The sequence below is a fragment of the Panthera pardus genome, unplaced genomic scaffold (genome assembly GCF_024362965.1).
Source record: "Panthera pardus isolate Hobbes unplaced genomic scaffold, ASM2436296v1 HiC_scaffold_11, whole genome shotgun sequence".
Classification (NCBI taxonomy): Eukaryota; Metazoa; Chordata; class Mammalia; order Carnivora; family Felidae; genus Panthera; species Panthera pardus.
This window is the reverse complement of record NW_026526666.1, coordinates 21,381,289-21,399,419: the sequence shown is the minus strand read 5'-3', so window position 1 is coordinate 21,399,419 and position 18,131 is coordinate 21,381,289. Positions and strand designations below refer to the sequence as shown.

At 39.5% G+C, this 18,131-nt stretch overlaps 1 protein-coding gene across 7 annotated transcripts in view; it reads left to right on the top strand.

Annotated features, from left to right (window-relative positions):
* CDC14A (cell division cycle 14A) overlaps nt 1–18,131 on the top strand; it is a 186,591-nt gene that overhangs the window by 8,726 nt on the left and 159,734 nt on the right. For all 7 annotated transcript variants that reach the window (XM_019457632.2, XM_053891941.1, XM_053891950.1 and 4 more), the window contains exon 3: nt 12,943–13,018. In XM_019457632.2, the coding sequence (XP_019313177.2) occupies nt 12,943–13,018 (76 nt within the window). The remainder of the gene's footprint in view (nt 1–12,942; nt 13,019–18,131) is intronic.

The following is an 18,131-nucleotide window of genomic DNA, read 5'->3' as shown; positions in this document are numbered from 1 at the left end:
GTAAGAGCAAAGAGTGTATGTTATCATCTCTGTGAGGACAAGTACTATCTGTTTTTGCTTTCATTGTATCCCTACACCCCGCACAGTGCCTGACATGGAGGTGGTGCTCATGAAATTTTAGCTGAATGAATGAATGAATGAGTGAGTGAAAGAGGAAGGAAAAGAGAGAAAGAAGAGATTTCCAGTATTTGGAGTTGGCAATATTCCATTAGGTGACATGAAATATTTGAATGCAGAGAGGTCCCAGGTGAGGCTGGATACATAGTGGGGACGGGATCTAGGTTGTGCTGTAGAATGGCAGAAAGACTGATTAGAGCTCTGCTTTAGGCTGGGAGGCGGAGGGGTGGGGTGGGGGGGGTGTGTGTGGGGGGGATGGCTCTGTTTAAGCTGTGGCAGGATTGGATTAGGGCGGTAGCAATGGGAACAGAAAGGCCAGATGGAGGAAGAGGCTAGAAAGGATGGATTGAGCGTATTTGGGATTGACCACGTTGGGAGGTGGGGAGGGGGTGGTGAGGAACTGAAGGTAGGTTCAAGGTCCCTAGCTTGGGTGACTGGGAGAAAGTGGCACCTTAAAGTAGAATGTGTGTAAATTGGAAGGAAGGGTTACTTTTTTTATTGCTTGGTTTTATTTTGGGGATGGGCAAAGGAAGTAAGAAGGGGAGTTAATAATGAAAGTAAAAGAGGAGTCTTTGTCTTTTGTGATCTTTAAGGAGAAAATAGACAATGCCTGCCTGGGATATTTAGGTATTTACTTGTTTAAAAACTGAGAAGTTGGGTGGGACACTGATCTTAAGTTCCTTTCTGGCTCACCGATTTGAATTGGGATTTCTACGGGTAAATGTCAAATTTATTGTTTCTTTAAAAAAACATGCTTTAGTTTCAATTTACCTAAAAAAACTTTGGTTTTGCTAATCATCCAAATACTTCCAGGACCACCAAAGAATCAGATGTTGAATGAGAACCATCAAAAATATCACTTTATTTATTGAAAGCATGTACTGTTCTCAGTCCTCACAACTTGAAAACATCTTGTAAATGGTCACAATTTTTCTTTGTCATTGACAGTGAATTCCTTTATAGGAAACAGTTTGTGTGAACTATAGTTTTTGAATAAAATGTTTCACTTACTAATTTATACATTTACTATTTTGGTCTTAAAGATGTTCACATCCAATTGATGAAGTGGAGAATTTACTAGTTTGGACCTGTTCTTTTGTTATAAAATTTAATTTTCATTTGGAGAACCAGAAAAGATGGTTTATTTCACCTTTATTCTCCTTGGTGGATATACGCTAGTAAGGCATTTATCCAGTTTTTTCTGGGAATGTGGCATTCTAGTGAGGCAGCTCCTACAAAGAGTTGGGAAATCACATCTTGAAATATGAAAGCAGTTTTGTAATTTGTGGAACTTTTCTAAGATGAATCTGCATTTTCTTCTTCTTGAAGAGTTTATTGCTTTTGAGTTTGCTTTTTTTTCTGCAGTACTCAGACTGTATTATTATAAGTACATTGGTTGTACAGTTTCACCATAATTCAGGGATGGTTCCAGCCACTCCTAAGGAATCAAGGGCTCTCTGCTTATGTAGCAGATGGTGCCTGTTTGCTAAACATCTTGTGTCTTTTAGTGTTTTTAATTTATTCAGTTTTTATTGGTGACTAACTGCTATGAGTTGAGTATGTTTTAGGTGCTGCTTTTGGCATTACCGTCAATGTACCAGCCTCTAATAGCCGCCTCCTCTCTATGATCCGTCTGATGAGTCTAATATACTATGTGCATGGAAACCAGACATCACATTTTATTAGCCTTTGCTACAAAATAAGACTAACTAGACTCAGCATGAGAATGGGACTCTCTTATAAATGCAGCTAAAGGGCCTGGATTTTGTGGCAGGCTTTAGAAGAAACAACATGACTTTGTTTTTGGCTTACTTGCGATTCTCATTTTTTTTTAAATCTTGGTTTATTTTTGAGAAAGCAAGAGAGAGAGAGAGAGACAGACAGAGAGACAGACAGACAGCACAAGCAGGGGAAGGGCAGAGAGAGAGGGAGACACAATCTGAGGCAGGCTCCAGGCTCTGAGCTGTCAGCACAGAGCCTGACATGGGGCTTGAACTCACAAAACATGAGATCATGACCTGAGCCAAGTCAGATGCTTAACGTACTGAGCCACCCAGGCATCCCTTAACTTGTTTAATGTTTACTATTTACTTTGAGAGCAAGAGAAACAGAGCAGGAATGGGGGAGGGACAGAGAGAGAGGGAGACACAGAATCTGAAGCAGGATCCAGGTTCTGAGCTGTCAGCACAGAGCCTGACACAGGGCTTGAACCCACAAGCTGTGAGATCATGACCTGGGCCAAGTCAGATGCTTAACCTACTGAGCCACCCAGGTGTCCCACTGTGATTCTCATTTTTATTCCAGATTGAGATTTCTGAATTTGAGATTCTTGGATAACTGATGTCTTATTCTGTACAATTCTCTATCTTTTAAGAGGGTCTGGTATTAATACAGCATTTACATGAGTCCTGGTAGTTGATTATTGGTTCTTTGCAGCTGAATTAATCTGAAACATTAAAAACATTTTTTGTTTCTAACTGTGAGATAAAAAGGTTTAAAAAGGTCTCTTCTAGGGAGCTGTAACGGTGGGCTTGTAAAATATAAAAATATTGCCTCTCCTGTTCTGCTAAGACCCTCACTACTGTCAAACATTGTGTCTTGTTCCCCAAGCCCTACAGCAGATTGCCTGCAGCTCTGGAAACCCAGAAGTAAAGGCTTAAGATGATTTTAACATGGCAAACTCTCAGAATTGAAGGGGCTCCTAAGAAAAAAGGAATTGGGCTGATGTATAGTGGGAGTGAGTCTTTTAGTGAGTCTTTTACTTCTGGAGGGGGCTGCCCTGGGAATAAGCCGGTAATAAAGATACAAGGTGAAGGGGAGACGGTAGGGCTGGGTTCCTGACCTTACCCTGCACTAGAGAGGCGGGTCATCTTGCTATTCTCTGTCCCCATTACTGCCCTTCCTTCTTAGGTCATTTTTGTCAATTTTGTCTAATTGGTCTTAGTGTGCACCCAAAGCTAGTACAATGTGATATCTGGTATCTCTCCCCACATGAACCTGGTGTACAGTTTAGAAGGGTTAAATTGTAACAGGCAGTACTTTTTGCAGATGAAGCAACCACGTCTCAATCTTTCATTCATTACTCAGCCATCTGTGTGCCAGGTGCTAGGGATATAACAACGAGCACATTTGAACGCAGCCCTGTGTTCATGGAGCTTATAGTCCGGGGTGGGGGGATGGGTAGGGAGGATATTAATCAAATATTAAGAGGTGGGCATGGGAGAGGGATCAGGGAAGAAGCCCCTGACGAAGTGTGACTAGAGCTGATACCTAAAAGGTAGGTAGATGTTAACTAGGTCTGGGAGGGTGATGTGGTAAAGTCTGAGGCAGGAACTAAAAGAAATAGCTTGGCTGGAGCTTACCAGTAATAAAATGAGGGAAATGAAGCCCCAAAGAGAGATAGGTAGGGGCTGCACCACCCTGGGCCTCACAGGCAAGTGTGCGAGTTTTGCTTTTAATTCCAAGAGCTTAGAGAGGTAATATGATCATCACTGGATTTTAGAGTAATTATTTTCCTTTTCGAGGCCTTATTTGCTTTATGAAATGTGAGGAAGGTTAGTCTTTTATGTACAGGACATCAGTCATCCTTCTGTTTTCTACCAAAGCCACAAGGATACTGTCCTCATAGTCCTCTTGCCTTTAATACCTGCCATTGAATAAAGGGGTTAATTTATACTGCTTGAGAATGTTTCTGTGGGAGTGAATTTTAATTTTAGCCGTGCATTCCTGAAGAAATGTATTGTTTTCATTCCTGTGAGTCTCAAAGGGGGTTTTCATTCATTGACTTGCTCCAAAGAGGGAAGTCACAGAATGACAGACTCTGATGCTGGAAGGTTCCTTGATACCATCTAGTCTGTTGTTTGGCTTTAAGGCAAAGTTGCAACACTAACCCATTTTATAGCAGCAGCAGGGCCTTGCTATTCACCCCAGGTTAAGAAGGTACAAAGTGGAGGACGCTTCCTCATACTTCCGGTGTTGTGTACCTGGTCTTTCCTAAAAACCTAAACTAATGTACCAAAGAACAGGAGTCAGAGTGGATATTGGGGTTCTCTCCTTACTTTGTCATCTCAACAAATGTCAAACTTCACGCAGATCAGTAAAGGGTAATGAGATCAAGCTTCCTACCGTATGAAGCCACTTTCTGGTCTGTGGGTTTGTTCCCCAGCTGTGCAGAAAGCATAGTGAATTTCAAGGAGAAGGCTGTAAGGTTCTTCCCCTTCCTGGAGGGGATATTCTGAGGGAAATGCCTTTGTACCCAGAATCAACACCCTGAGAGGGCAGAATGTATCAAATAGGGTGACTAGCCCTTGGGAAACATGTGAACTGTTGAATGGGTTTGTCCGATATGTATAACTAGTCTTAGACTCTTTAGACTCTATTTTATATACATGTAAATGTATATATACACACATATATACACATAATATATATTACAATATATATTATAGTCTATAATGGCTGGAAATTGGATATATGGTATGATATGATATTGGAAAGAACTTTAGAAGTCTTACTTCAGCAGCTTTATCTGATAGATGAAGATGTGGAGTCCCAGAGAGGCTAAGGCACCAGCCCAGGGGCATTGAGTGATCCGGTGGGGACTAGAACCCTTTGCTTCCCAATGTGGTCTTTAGTTTTCTGTCAGACTCTATTTGACTGAATGGGGCTGGGGAACTTCTTCCATGTGCCGACTCTCTTCCCAGGCAGACAACATCAATGTGACTGTGGTTTGTTATGCTACAAGGGCTTGAGCATAAGCCTTGAGCTTGTAAGAGCTTCGGACTATACTTTGATCTTAGATTGCTGATCAATTGAAGCCTTTTTGAAATTTGATTATTAGGGGTTTCAGCCATGTATAGGAGCTTTATCATCTGAAAGGAGGAGTGTGGACAATATTCCAGAGATAGGGAAGGTATTAGCTGATTAATGTCACCAAAAATTTATATGCACACACACACATAGAATCTCACTGTGCTTTGAAAGGTATTGCTACTTAGCATTTATCACACTGAGATAACATATTTACTTGTCTTCTCATTAGGTGGTGAGCACCTTTTGAGTAAGGAATGGCAGTCAGCAGGCTTTCAGTAAATATTTGAGTGAGTGAATGAATGAATAGACAAAAACTGTCAGCAACACTGGTAAAAAATTCATGAGAATGTGTGTTGCTTGGAATATAGCTCATCTTTTTGCTGAGGAGTTGAAAATTTTTAGATGAAAGTTCTTATATGTAGAATAAGGTACAAGAGTGCTTTAAGCAATGGTTCCTCTGGGAATGGGCCCACTTAAAGTTTGTTTGAAAAACCAAACACAAAATAATGATATGTCATAAACTTCATAAATCTTGTGAGAAGAGCTAGACATTTTGGGTATAACAAAAAGGCTTCTAGGTCCAACTTGTTTTTCCCTTCAAGTCTGTAGGACCAGCACTATGGGTGTTAGGTGACCTGTGGGTACTGGGTGACCCTGTGGGGAGTGGATGACCCTGGTTACATTTGCTCTGATCCTTGGGCTCCCATTTCTTTGTCCTCTTCAGAAGGAGATGACCCTCCCCACTTGCAGGACTCCCAATTCTTTTAATTTCTTTCCTCCCCAAACAGGAAAGAGTTTGATTTTAGCTTTTTATACTTACTGAATAACAGATAGATGAAATGATTTTTACTTAATAGTTCATGAATTTCATTCTGGTTATTGACCCATAATTGGCCAACCTACAAGGGGAAATTTACGAATAGATAAGAGGGATTCATTTGATCGGTCATTCATTCATTTAGAGGGAAAGCTGAAGGTGCTCTGAAATAATAAAATAATGGATCCACGGTTTTCCTTGCCCAAATGAGCCCACATGAGACCAGATTACCCATCTCTCCCCCACCCAAGAAAAAAGAGGTGGCCATTGCTTGGCTGTGGCTCTGGAGGCCTCTTCCTGGGAATTGCCAAAATGGAGAAGACGCTATGTAGAGTCATTAATTTCAGGCTTAGGAGCCCATTCAGCCCTCAGGTTCCTTTCTTGTGTCTCTACAGGGCTCTCTGCCATTTCTCATCCCCTTTCATTGTTCCCAGGTTGATGACCTTCCATTTCTTCTCTTCTACCCTGAGCCCAACTTTTTCATTCTCTTGCCTTGGCTGCAATTTGCAAGTTGCTGAAGTACATATTTTATGCTTTTTAGCACATTTGACTTACTTCAATTGATATCAGTTGGTTTTTGTATTTTAATATTTCTCTCTAGTAATGATCTGGCCTATTAAATGTGTTTCCATTTCCTCCCACCGCTGGTAAGGAGAATTCTTATGAAGAAGCATGTTGTTGCTAGGTATTTACCCAAAAAATACAAAATACTAATTCATATGAATGCATGCACCCCAGTGTTTATAGTAGCATTAGCTACAATAGCCAGATTATGGAAACAGCACAAGTATCCACTGATAGATGAACGGCTAAAGAAGATATGCAATTTATATGCAATGGAATATTACTCAGCCATAAAAAAGAATGATATCTTGGGGTGCCTGAGTGTCTAAGTTGGTTAAGCGTTTGACTCTTGATTTTGGGTCAGGTCATGATCTCATGGTTTGTGAGTTTGAGCCCTGCATTGTGCTCTGCACTGACAGCGTGGAGCCTGCTTGGGATTCTGTCTCCCTCTCTCTCTTCCCGTCCTCTCCTTTTTCTATATTTCTCTCTCAAAACAAGTAAAAATAAATTTAAAAAAAAAGAATGAGGGGCGCCTGGGTAGCTCAGTCAGTTAAGCATCTGACTTTGGCTCAGGTCATGATCTCATGTTTTGTGAGTTCAAGGCACACATTGGACTTTGTGCTGACAGTGCAGAGCCTGCTTAGGATTCTCTCTCCTTCTCGCTCTCTGCCCCTTCCCCACTTGTGCTCTTTCTCTCAGAGTGAATAAATAAACTTAAACAAAAATTAAAAAAAAAAAAATGAAATCTTGCTGTTTGCAATGGCATGGGTGGAGCTAGAGAGAGTATCATGCTAAGTGAAATAAGTCAGTCAGAGAAAGACAAATACCATATGATTTCACTTATATGTGGAATTTAAGAAACAAAACAAGTGAGCAAAGGGAAAAAAAAGAGAGAGGCAAACCAATAAACAGACTCTTAACTGTAGAGAACAAACTGATGATTATCAGAGGGGAGGGCAGCAGGGGGGTGGGATGGGTGAAATAGATGATGGTTAAGGAGTGCACTTGTGATGAGCACAGGATATTGTATGAAGTGTTGAATCACCAAATTGTACACCTGAAACTAATACTACACTATATCTTACCTAACTGGAATTTAAATAAAAACCTAAAGAAAGAAAAGGAGACTGTTGTTGGAAGGTGTCTTCTTTACTCATGGCATTTTATTATATCAAAAGTTGGTGATAACCCAGAGTGGTGGAAGCAGCTGTGACCGTTTTTTGCCTCAATGATCTTGACATTTTCAGGATCGTTTAGAAAACAGTCAGAAAACAATACAGAAATATAAAACAATATTATTATAAATGCAGTTATATTCTTAGCAATGCAGGCATTGTGAGGAGAGGATATATAAAATGGCCTTAAGATAGAGTTTGTTGGGGCGCCTGGGTGGCTCAGTCGGTTAAGTGGCCGACTTCGGCTCAGGTCACGATCTCGCGGTCCGTGAGTTCGAGCCCCGCGTCGGGCTCTGTGCTGACTGCTCAGAGCCTGGAGCCTGTTTCAGATTCTGTGTCTCCCTCTCTCTCTGACCCTCCCCCGTTCATGCTCTGTCTCTCTCTGTCTCAAAAATAAATAAACGTTAAAAAAAAAAGATAGAGTTTGTTGGCTTTGTATTTGCCTGTGGAAGTTCTGACTTTTGAAGACCTGTTCTAAATTGCTGTTGGCTGGAGACGCCTGGGTGGCTCAGTTGGTTAAGCGTCCAACTTCGGCTCGGGTCATGATCTCACTGCTCGTGAGTTCGAGTCCCGTGTTGGTCTCTGTGTTGACAGCTTGGAGCCCGGAGCCTGATTCACATTCTGTCTCTGGCCCTCTGGCCCTCCCCTGCTTGCGCTCTCTTTCTCTCTGTCTCTCAAATATAAAATAAAACATAAAATTAAAAAAAATAAATTGTTCTTGGCTATGCAAAGGTTTTGACTGAATTTCTTAGTATGACTTGTAGCTCACCCCACGTTTTGTGAAATATAAAAGCTGGCTCTTTGAGCTTCAAGATTTTGTGATGTGGGAAACTCTCTGGGTTCAGGTTGTTTTGCTTCTACCTTTAACATGGTGCTATGGCCAAGATGGAGGTATACCTTCTTCATTGTAGATATCTGATGCTCTTACAGCAACTTGTTTCTTTGAGAAATAGTAGAGGAGAGTGGGGACAGGATCCTTTTCTATTTTTCTATCCTCCCCTGTTCTAGGTCCCAAGTTGTCTTTTTGGAAATACGATTCCCTTGAACAAAAGAGGGTAGGAATTACCAGAGCCTAATTTCACTTAGGGAAATATGTGGGTGTCTGAAGGGGAAAGGTATCAACTGTCTTCAAACACTTTATCTGTACCTCACTCGTGGTACTTGGCATTTTCTCCAGTGTTGTATAGTTATTTTTGTTCTCATTTTATCTTTTCATCTCGATCAGTGTTTTCTATCGGTGCAGAACATTTGCTGCATTGATGGAAATGTATATTTTCATTTTCCAAATCAGTAGTCATTAGCTACATGTAGCTTTTGAATACTTTAAATGGGCTAATATGATGTGAGAACTGAATTTTTAATTTATTTAACTTTAATAGTTAATTAAACATTTTTAATTTGAATATAGTGGACACAAAGCTACGTTAGCTTTAGGTGTACAGCATAGTGATTCAACTTCTCTATGCATTATGCTGCACTTACCACCAATGTAGCTACCATCTGTCACCCTACGGCACTTTTACGATACCATTGACTATATTCCCTAGGCTGTACCTTTCATCCCTGTGGCTTATTCATCCCACAACTTCAGACCTGTATCTCCCTCTCGCCTTCACCCATTTTGCCTGTTCTCATCCCTCTTCCCTCTGGCAACCAGCAGTTTGCTCTTTGTATTAACACCTCTGGTTCTGCTCTTTGTTTATTCATTTGTTTTTGTTTTTGTTTTTTTTTAGATTCCATATATGAGTGAAACCATATGGTATTTGTCTTCCTCAGTCTGACTTATTCCACTTGGCATTATATCCTCTAGGTCCATCCATGTTGTCACAAGTGGCATGATCTCATCCTTTCTTTTGGTTGTGTAATATTCCACTGTTTTGTGTGTGTGTGTGTGTGTGTGTGTGTGTGTATACATACACACCACATCTTCTTTATTCATTCATTTATGCATGGGCATTTGGGTTGCTTCCATATCTTAGCTATTGTAAATAATGCTGCAATAGACATAGGGTGCATAGCTTTAATTAATTTAAGTTTAAATAGCCACAGGTGGCTAATGGCTACCATGTTGGACAGTACAAATCGACTTAAGCATGTAGTGTGTCTTTGATTTACTTCTTCCTGTGTTTTTGGAGTATACTAATTTACTTATCTGATGTTTGGTGAAACTGGTATGTTTGTTAACTGTGTTGCTTCCAAAATGACATGTGGTTAAGTTGGCTGTGCAATTAGAAACTCTGCAACTTTGAGTTTGAGATTGAAGTTGGCTTCTAATGGTTAGTGCAAAAATGGAATTAGATGCCTTGAATTCCTTGTGCTTTCCTGAAATTTGTTCAAAGTGAATCTAAAATGCTGATAAAACCATAATTAAAAATTCTAGATTTACCTTAACATTTGGCAAGTGTCAACAGTCATGTTTGAGTAGGGGAAAAACAGATTAGTTAAGAGCGTTGCTTCCAATAACTTAAGGACAAGAAAATCTGTGTTAGAATTAGGACTACCTTAATCATGCTGGTAGGTGCTTATTTTATATTCTTTTCATTTTGATTCTTTTGAATGGATTCTTGTTCACCATCCAAGACTGGTCTGTAATTAGGTATAATAAGCACAGTTCATTTTGGATTCATGTGTATTTTGTTTATACTTACAACACAGCATCACACTGGGGACTTTAGAAATAAATATCTTTTTATTTTTTATTTTATTTTTTTTTAAGTTTACTTATTTTTTTTTTTTTTTTTTATTTTTGGGACAGAGAGAGGCAGAGCATGAACGGGGGAGGGGCAGAGAGAGAGGGAGACACAGAATCGGAAGCAGGCTCCAGGCTCCGAGCCATCAGCCCAGAGCCTGACGCGGGGCTCGAACTCACGGACCGCGAGATCGTGACCTGGCTGAAGTCGGACGCTCAACCGACTTCGCCACCCAGGCGCCCCAAGTTTACTTATTTTTGAGAGCGAGAGAGAGAGAGAGAGAGAGAGAAAGTGCGTGCACAAACTGAGGAGGGGCAGAGAAAGAGGGAGACATTAGACTCCGAAGCAGGCTCCAGGCTCTGAGCTATCAGCACAGAACCTGACGTGGGGCTTGAAATCACAAGCTATGAGATCATGACCTGAGCCAAAGTCAGATGCCTAACTGACTGAGCCACCCCGGAGCCCCAATAAATATCCTTTTGTTTCCAATCATTGCACGTTTTCCTTTTTGGCAACCCTGTGTTTTTACTCTCGTGAAGCCTGTGTATAGGGACAGGAAAATTTGGTGTTACCTGAAATATAAAGTGCCAAAATATTACACACTTGCTTAATGTAGATAAAATATACAAGTTTAGTATTCTTATGTAAGGCAAATGGCTCCTGGCAGATTTGATGCAGTGCAATGACATATCTATGATACTGTAGTTTAGGTAGCAGAAAAAAATTCAATGACTCCCTCAAAAGAAAGGTCTTTTGGGGATGGGTTTTTTTTGAGACTTGTTGATATTTAGAAAATTTATGGTCCAGGCTAAATTGAATTTGAGCATTAATGAGCAAAAAATTCATAATGAGAACTCATTCATTGACGTTTTAATGTTATGAGCAGGATATTCTTCTAAGCTTGTAAGGTATAAGATACAATCCTTGTGTGAGAGGCTTACTCTGTAGTTGGGCAGGTAGGATCTACACTTAAAGATAATTCACAGCATGCGATAGTGTCTCAGTAAGTTTGGGGAACTTTGAGAGGAGGCTAGTGTTTCTTAAGGGTGACTGGAAAAGTGGGATTTGAACTGGGATTTTGAGGAAGCTAGAGAGGAACAGAAAGAGAAATAGGAGGGCACTCCAGGCAAGGAGATCAATGTGAGCAGAGGCTTGGATTAAGAATTTGCACGGAGTATTTGGGAATAAGGAACGGACGCGTTTGTTGAAATGCAGATTCCATATGGGACCCTTTAGGGGATAAGGTCATCTTGGAAGCCAAGGACATGACATGTAGGGCTTTGACTGCTGGGCTGTGGAATTATTCTGAGGGGAGTAAGGAGCCATTACACACCTTTGAATGGTGGGAAGATATGTGACAAGTGAGATATTGTGAAGATTAATCTCTGGAGTGGAATACAGGATGATTGGGCAGGGGAGAGGGAATTTAAACAGTGAGGATGTGAAATGAAGAGCCCCTGCACTTTTGTTGCTAACATAGGACTAGAAAAGCAAGGGATGACTTAGAGGAGTAGCCTTTCTAGTAAATGAGAATGAAATTGATATTTATTTGTTGCCCTTTTGTGATTGAAAGTTTTCGTGCCCAAGTAACTGGGAGAAGGCGAGAAGTGTTTTTAGTCTGGTGGGCTGATTTGAAGGAAATATGGGTTGATTTTATTTATTTATTAAGAAAACATTTTTTTTCTTAAAGAAAAAATTTTTTTAATGTTTATTTAGTTTTGAGAGAGAGAGTGAGAAAGAGCATGAGCAGGGGAGGGCCAGAGAGAGAGGGAGACACAGAATCAGAAGCAGGCTCCATCCAGGCTCTGAGCTGTCAGCACAGAGCCCGACATGGGGCTCAAACCACGAACCGTGAGATCATGACCTGAGCCAAAGTCAGATGCTTAACCGACTGAGCCACCCAGTCGCCCCGAGAAAACATTTTTTTTAATGTTTATTTATTTTTGAGGGAGAGAGGGCAAGTTCAGAGGAGGGGCAGAGAATGCTGAGCAGGCTCTGTGCTGATGGCAGAGAGCCCAATGCAGGTCCCGAACTCATGAACTGTGAGATCGTGACCTGTGCCAAAGTAGGATGCTTAACTGACCCACCGAGGCTCCCTTAGATGGGTTGAGTTTTAGATGTTCTAAGTTCCAGGTGACAGAAGGACCTGTAGATGTAGGTTCGGAGGTGGTTGGAGATGAAAAGACTGATCCTGGGTCTCACTTGTAGGAGCCATCGCTCTTCTGTAGGGTCATCAGTGAAATTCATGATAGTGGGTAAGAGAGATCTGCAGACCGCTGACTGTATCCTGGAGATGTCTGCAGAGAGGAAGATGGACCAGTGTGTCATATAATGTGGAATGTTCAAGGAGAAGAAAACTGCAAGAAGACCACTAGGTTTAAGATACTCGAGAACTGAGAGCATAGTTTGAGTGGAGTAGTTAGAATTGGTGACTAAGTAGGTGATAAATCCACCTCGGAAATGAATGCACATGTTATGTTCATCTTGCTTCTTTTGTGGCCTGCTTTTTAATCATTTTACTGAGTGTCCTGGCAGGGAGATAAAACAAGGTGGAACTCAAAAATGTCCAAATAGTTCCTTGTTAAGAGACTAGTTACAGTAATTGGGTGAAATCATTAGTTATTTGGAGTATATGAATCAGTTATATAATGACCCATATTCCTGAAGATAACTGAAATTTGCAATTTTAGTGAAAATAAAAATGAGCATTGATGTTCCTGAAAATTATTTTTCTACTAAATACTGCTTTTTTTTTTTTAAATCCCAGTTTTTATGCAGATTTTGGACCTCTGAACTTGGCAATGGTGTACAGATACTGCTGTAAGCTAAACAAGAAACTGAAAGTGAGTACTATGATGATGTTTATATTTTGTTATTGGAAATTTTAACTTTGAAATCTGATCACTGGGATTGCCGTGCACACACCATTTAGTTAGGTAATCTTGATCTTTGGATATTTATTTGAGTAGTTTACTCTCATATAAATGAGAAGTTGAAACTGATCCACCTGATTACCCCATAAAGGACATGTTAACCTCTTCCATTTTTCAGGATGAATTGAAATGTGAGCTGAATGAAGTCATTGGAATAGCGATCTAAGAAAGAAAGCACAAATACCTTTCAGGTTGCTGTTTAATGAGTCTATCAAATTCCTCCCTAGGATGGTTTATCTGAAACCAGGTGATGAAGGCACTCATCATGGCATCGCAGTAGCTCTCAAGCTTTTCCTGTCTGATCAAGATTGAAATTTTTATGTATTTCTTGGAGGTCATCTTTGTAGAGTTAGCAGCCAAGTGGGATGGATGAGCTAGTAGTGATACAACAGGGACTTTACCTGTTGTGACAGAATTTGGATCATACATTCAGTATTCATCTGTATTTTTGATTTACATGGGTTTTTTTTTCCTCTTAGACTCTAAAGATACGTGAGGAAAAGCATTACATGTAATCCTGGTTTTGGTAAATTTATTTCATCACATAGAGATATTTATCTTTGTCTTCCAGTGTTCAAAATGAGGATCTTAAATGTAACGTTTCAGTTTGGAAGGTCAAATACTACACAGCATGCTGTTAAAGATAACTGCGAAATTATAATGCTCAGGTGGCTTATTCCTTCTGCTAGTTACAGTGTCACTGGTGTGACGATGTACAGTACTTTGTACATATTAGCTGTTTAGTGATCTTTTGATTTGATTGATTTTTATTGAACTTAGGGATAAAAGACTGTCTGTAGTGGAGAATTTCCTGCAAAATATGTTGTATATTTATGAATTCACAGATTTTTGTCATTGATCTGAAAATGCTAAATGGTCATGGAATGAATACCAAAGAGAGATTTTTATTTTAGTCAATAATCATATAACATAAGGTCTGTTGCAATCAACTGTTTAAAGAATTAATTTGTAAAGTATTATCTGACTTGAAAAGGTGTACGTAAATTCCTTTAACTAAACTGGTCTACATTTTTCAGAAAAGAAGCTACTGCCTATAGTTTAGAAAATAAAGTGGAAACTTTTGTAATCACCAAGGAAGCAAATATCCTAAAAAGGATTTAATATAAAAACATAAAGTGGACTTTTAGTGGATGATTAACAAGGAAAGGATAATCCATAAATAATTGAAGGCTATTACTTCCTTTTGAGGACCTAGGAATTTTTTTTTTTTTTTTTTTTTTTTTTTTTGCTTTCTTGATTAGTCCTGTTAGTATGTAGTTGGTATGAACTGGGTATTATAATTAACAATTCAGGACCTGACCATTACTTGGAAGATCGAAGAGAAAAGAATAATTATTTCAAAAATAATTTTTTTGGTCTGACTCTGTCTTCTGCTTATATCAGTTACATAAAAGTAGATGGCTTGAGTAAGGCTATTTTTCTACCATATTTTACACCAAACTGTATAGGTAAGTGTATACATGGACTTGTTTTGATTTGTTTTCATTTACAAAGCTTTCTTTCAACATTATGCAAGTTTAATAGAGTTCAGCAGTCCCTTGGTTCATTTCAGGGATCAGGTAATCTGATGGATGCCTGGAAGGACAGTTTTTGCTTTAGTACTGCTAGTAGATACCCTGTTACTTGCTGAAGGAATGAATTTTCAAAACCCAGATGTTGATAAGTCATGCGTTATCTCAAAGCATCCGAGTAGAATCTCTACATTGGGAGAAATGACTTGACTACCAATTTGAAGCTGCAATTGCTTCAACCTTGTGTAATCTCAGTTTCTTTAGCTATAAGATAGGGATTATAGAGCTTTCATAGAGGGGTGGTTAGGAGTATATTGCAAAAGGCTTTGCAAATTTTAACGTCTTCTACAGAAGAAAGTTACTAATGGAACATTGATGACTTTGAATAGGAAATAACAATAACATTTCTTCAACCAAGGTTATGAACACCTTCCCAGTCTCCTGGCTGTCATTTCCATATACAAAAGCTGTTTGATGTAATTTTAGGGATCCAAATGACAATTTAGTCTAGCCAGTTCATTTTATAGGTGCAGAAAGGAAGGCCCAGGAGAAGCAGGTGACTTGTCCAAGGCTACAAGGTAAAGTGGGGGCTAGATTTCAAGGCTTGTGACTTATTCATGCTCCTCTCCACCTTCATCACTGGAGGAGCCTCTGTGGTTTATAATCTTCATGCGCTCACCCACAGCACTACCCCAGCTGACTTTGCCCTGAAAACATGTCCATAGTGGCCTTGAGGCTCCTCTGCTTCGTTTGCTCCAGTGACTGTTACTGCCACTCCAACTACGTTTCTTCCAGGAACTCAGACTCCAGGCTTTCCTGCTTTAAATGTACCCTTCTTGTTGCATACCTCCCACATTCTGTCTCTCTCACCTTCGTGTAATCTCCAGGCCCTCAGGCTCTCTATTTTCTCAGTCCGTCGGATCCCTGTTGGTGTTTCTCGTCTGCAGCCTGTGTTCATGCATTTTGGTAAGACCTTTGGGCACCTTGCTTCCATGCCTTTTGTCTTGCTTGGCCTCACAGCTCCCACCCTTGGTGTCTTTCCCAGTGGATGATTTCATGCGCTAACTTACTGATTTACTCAAGATTGCGGTACTCCTGCCACTGCTGGCTGTGCACTTTACCCTGAACCACACCAGTTGCCCCACACAATGGCTTGTGACGTCCAGTCTGACTTGAATGTCCTTTTCCCCTGGTTTGATCACTCCTTGTTCTTTATGACCTTGTTCAGACACCGTGGCTTCTAGGAAGCATCTCCTTGTCCTTCTGAACAAGGTTGGAGGTGCCTCCCGTTTGGAGATCTTTATTATTGATGAATAATTCCCTGTGTACATTGCTCTCTTTCACTAGACTATACCCTCCTAGCAGATGGAGACATGTCATAGAATTCAGTGTCCCCAGTGCCCAGCACAGGGTCACCAGACACACAAACTTCTGTTGACCTTATCACGATCCCCTTGACTTACAGGTGCTCTTTTATCTTTTTGTCTCTGGAGGTTTCAGAATACTCTGCCCTCACTATTTTCATCCTCACTACGCACTGGTTTCTTAATCCTTGGCTGTCTCACTTTTGCTTTCCTTACCCTGCTGAAACTGCTCTAGAGACATCTTAAAGACCAGATATGATGGTATTTACTTGGTCCTCAAACCCTACTTCTCTGAATAATTTGGCACTTTTTTTTTTTTTACAGTGAGAAAAATTTTTTATTTTTTAATTTTTATTTTATTTTTTATTCTTTTAATATATGAAATTTATTGTCAAATTTGTTTCCATACAACACCCAGTGCTCATCCCAGAAGATGCCCTCTTCAATACCCATCACCTACCCTCCCCTCCCTGCCACCCCCCATCAACCCTCAGTTTGTTCTCAATTTTTAAGAGTCTCTTATGCTTTGGCTCTCTCCCACTCTAACCTCTTTTTTTTTTTTTTTTCCCCTTCCCCTCCCCCATGGGTTTCTGTTAAGTTTCTCAGGATCCACATAAGAGTGAAAACATATGGTATCTGTCTTTCTCTGTATGGCTTATTTCACTTAGCATCACACTCTCCAGTTCCATCCACGTTGCTACAAAGGGCCATATTTCATTCTTTCTCATTAATTTGGCACTATTTTAACTGATAACAGCTTCTTAGACTACTGTTCATGTGTGGTTTCCTAGCTTTTTTAGGCAACATGTTATTTTCTACTTTGACAATTTTTATTTCTTCCAAAAAAGCTTTTATGATTTTTTTCTCTTTTATTTGACACCTTATGTAGATAGGTAATATTTTGCAGTGCATTCTGTTCCAAACCTAAATTTTTAATTTTTATATTTTCAAAAGGTATTTTTTTTCAAGTTGATGATTTGAGGCAGTGATTTATTGCTATTTTTTTTGTGTGTGTGTCAGTATGCCCTCTATTCCCAGGGACCTTTACTATAATTATGTTGATTAGAATGGAAAATTATCCAGCAAACATCGACTTAGTTTCAAAAACCAAAGGCAGAAAACACCATCACCAACAAAAAACCTATTTTTAAAAATTTTAAACTATATTTTAAAAAGTGTAAGTACTAAGAGTTATGCAGTAATAGGTTGTAGTTTGCAATTTCTGGTCAGTAGTTACTGTAATGAGGGAGATAGTCCAAAAAAAAGGAAGATTTGTTGAAATGAGAACAATTGGTAAAACTGTGTAAGTTGTTTAATGTAAAATGCCATCAGTGATTGATAGATTAGACCAGAACTTGCTAATTTGGTATTTCAAGAAATCCATAAGCCCCTGAAATTATATTTAAAATTTTGTGTGTATTTATATTTTCTTCTTAGAAGATTCATAACTTTTTAACAGATTTTTTTTAAATGTTTATTTTTGAGGGAGAGAGACAGCATGAATGGGGGAGGAACAGAGAGAGAGGGAGACGCAGAATCCGAAGCAAGTTCTAGGCTCTGAGCTGTCAGCACAGAGCCTGACGTGGGACTGGAACCCACAAACTGTGAGATCATGACCTGAGCTGAAGTTGGATGCTTAACCGACTGAGCCACCCAGGCACCCCTTAACAGATTCTTAAAGGGATTCTTGGCACAGACAATGGTAACAACACTGGGCTAGGATATACAGGCTTCTAAAAGGGAAGAGTGTTTTAACAAAAGTTAACATAGTGATATAAAAAAAAAAAAGTACCTTGTTTAAACTTGGTCATTTAAGAAAATCTTTCAATGACTGATACAATAATATGAAAGTTTTATAATCCTATGATTGAACTAGCTTTTCCTAAAATGGTCAATACAGTTTTCACTGCTGATTTCACTTTTCCTTTGAGAAAACTAAAACCTCAGTCTGTGAAAAAACTATCTAAGAACATCACTGAAAAAAGGGGACATTTTCTAGGGCAGTGATTTTTTTTTTTTTTTTTTAAATACTTGCTCTTATGAATCAACAGGATACTTATAGTAATCTTGAAAACTGTTTTCAAAAGGTTTAAAAGAATATTGACAGAAGTGTAATTTTAAATGTAC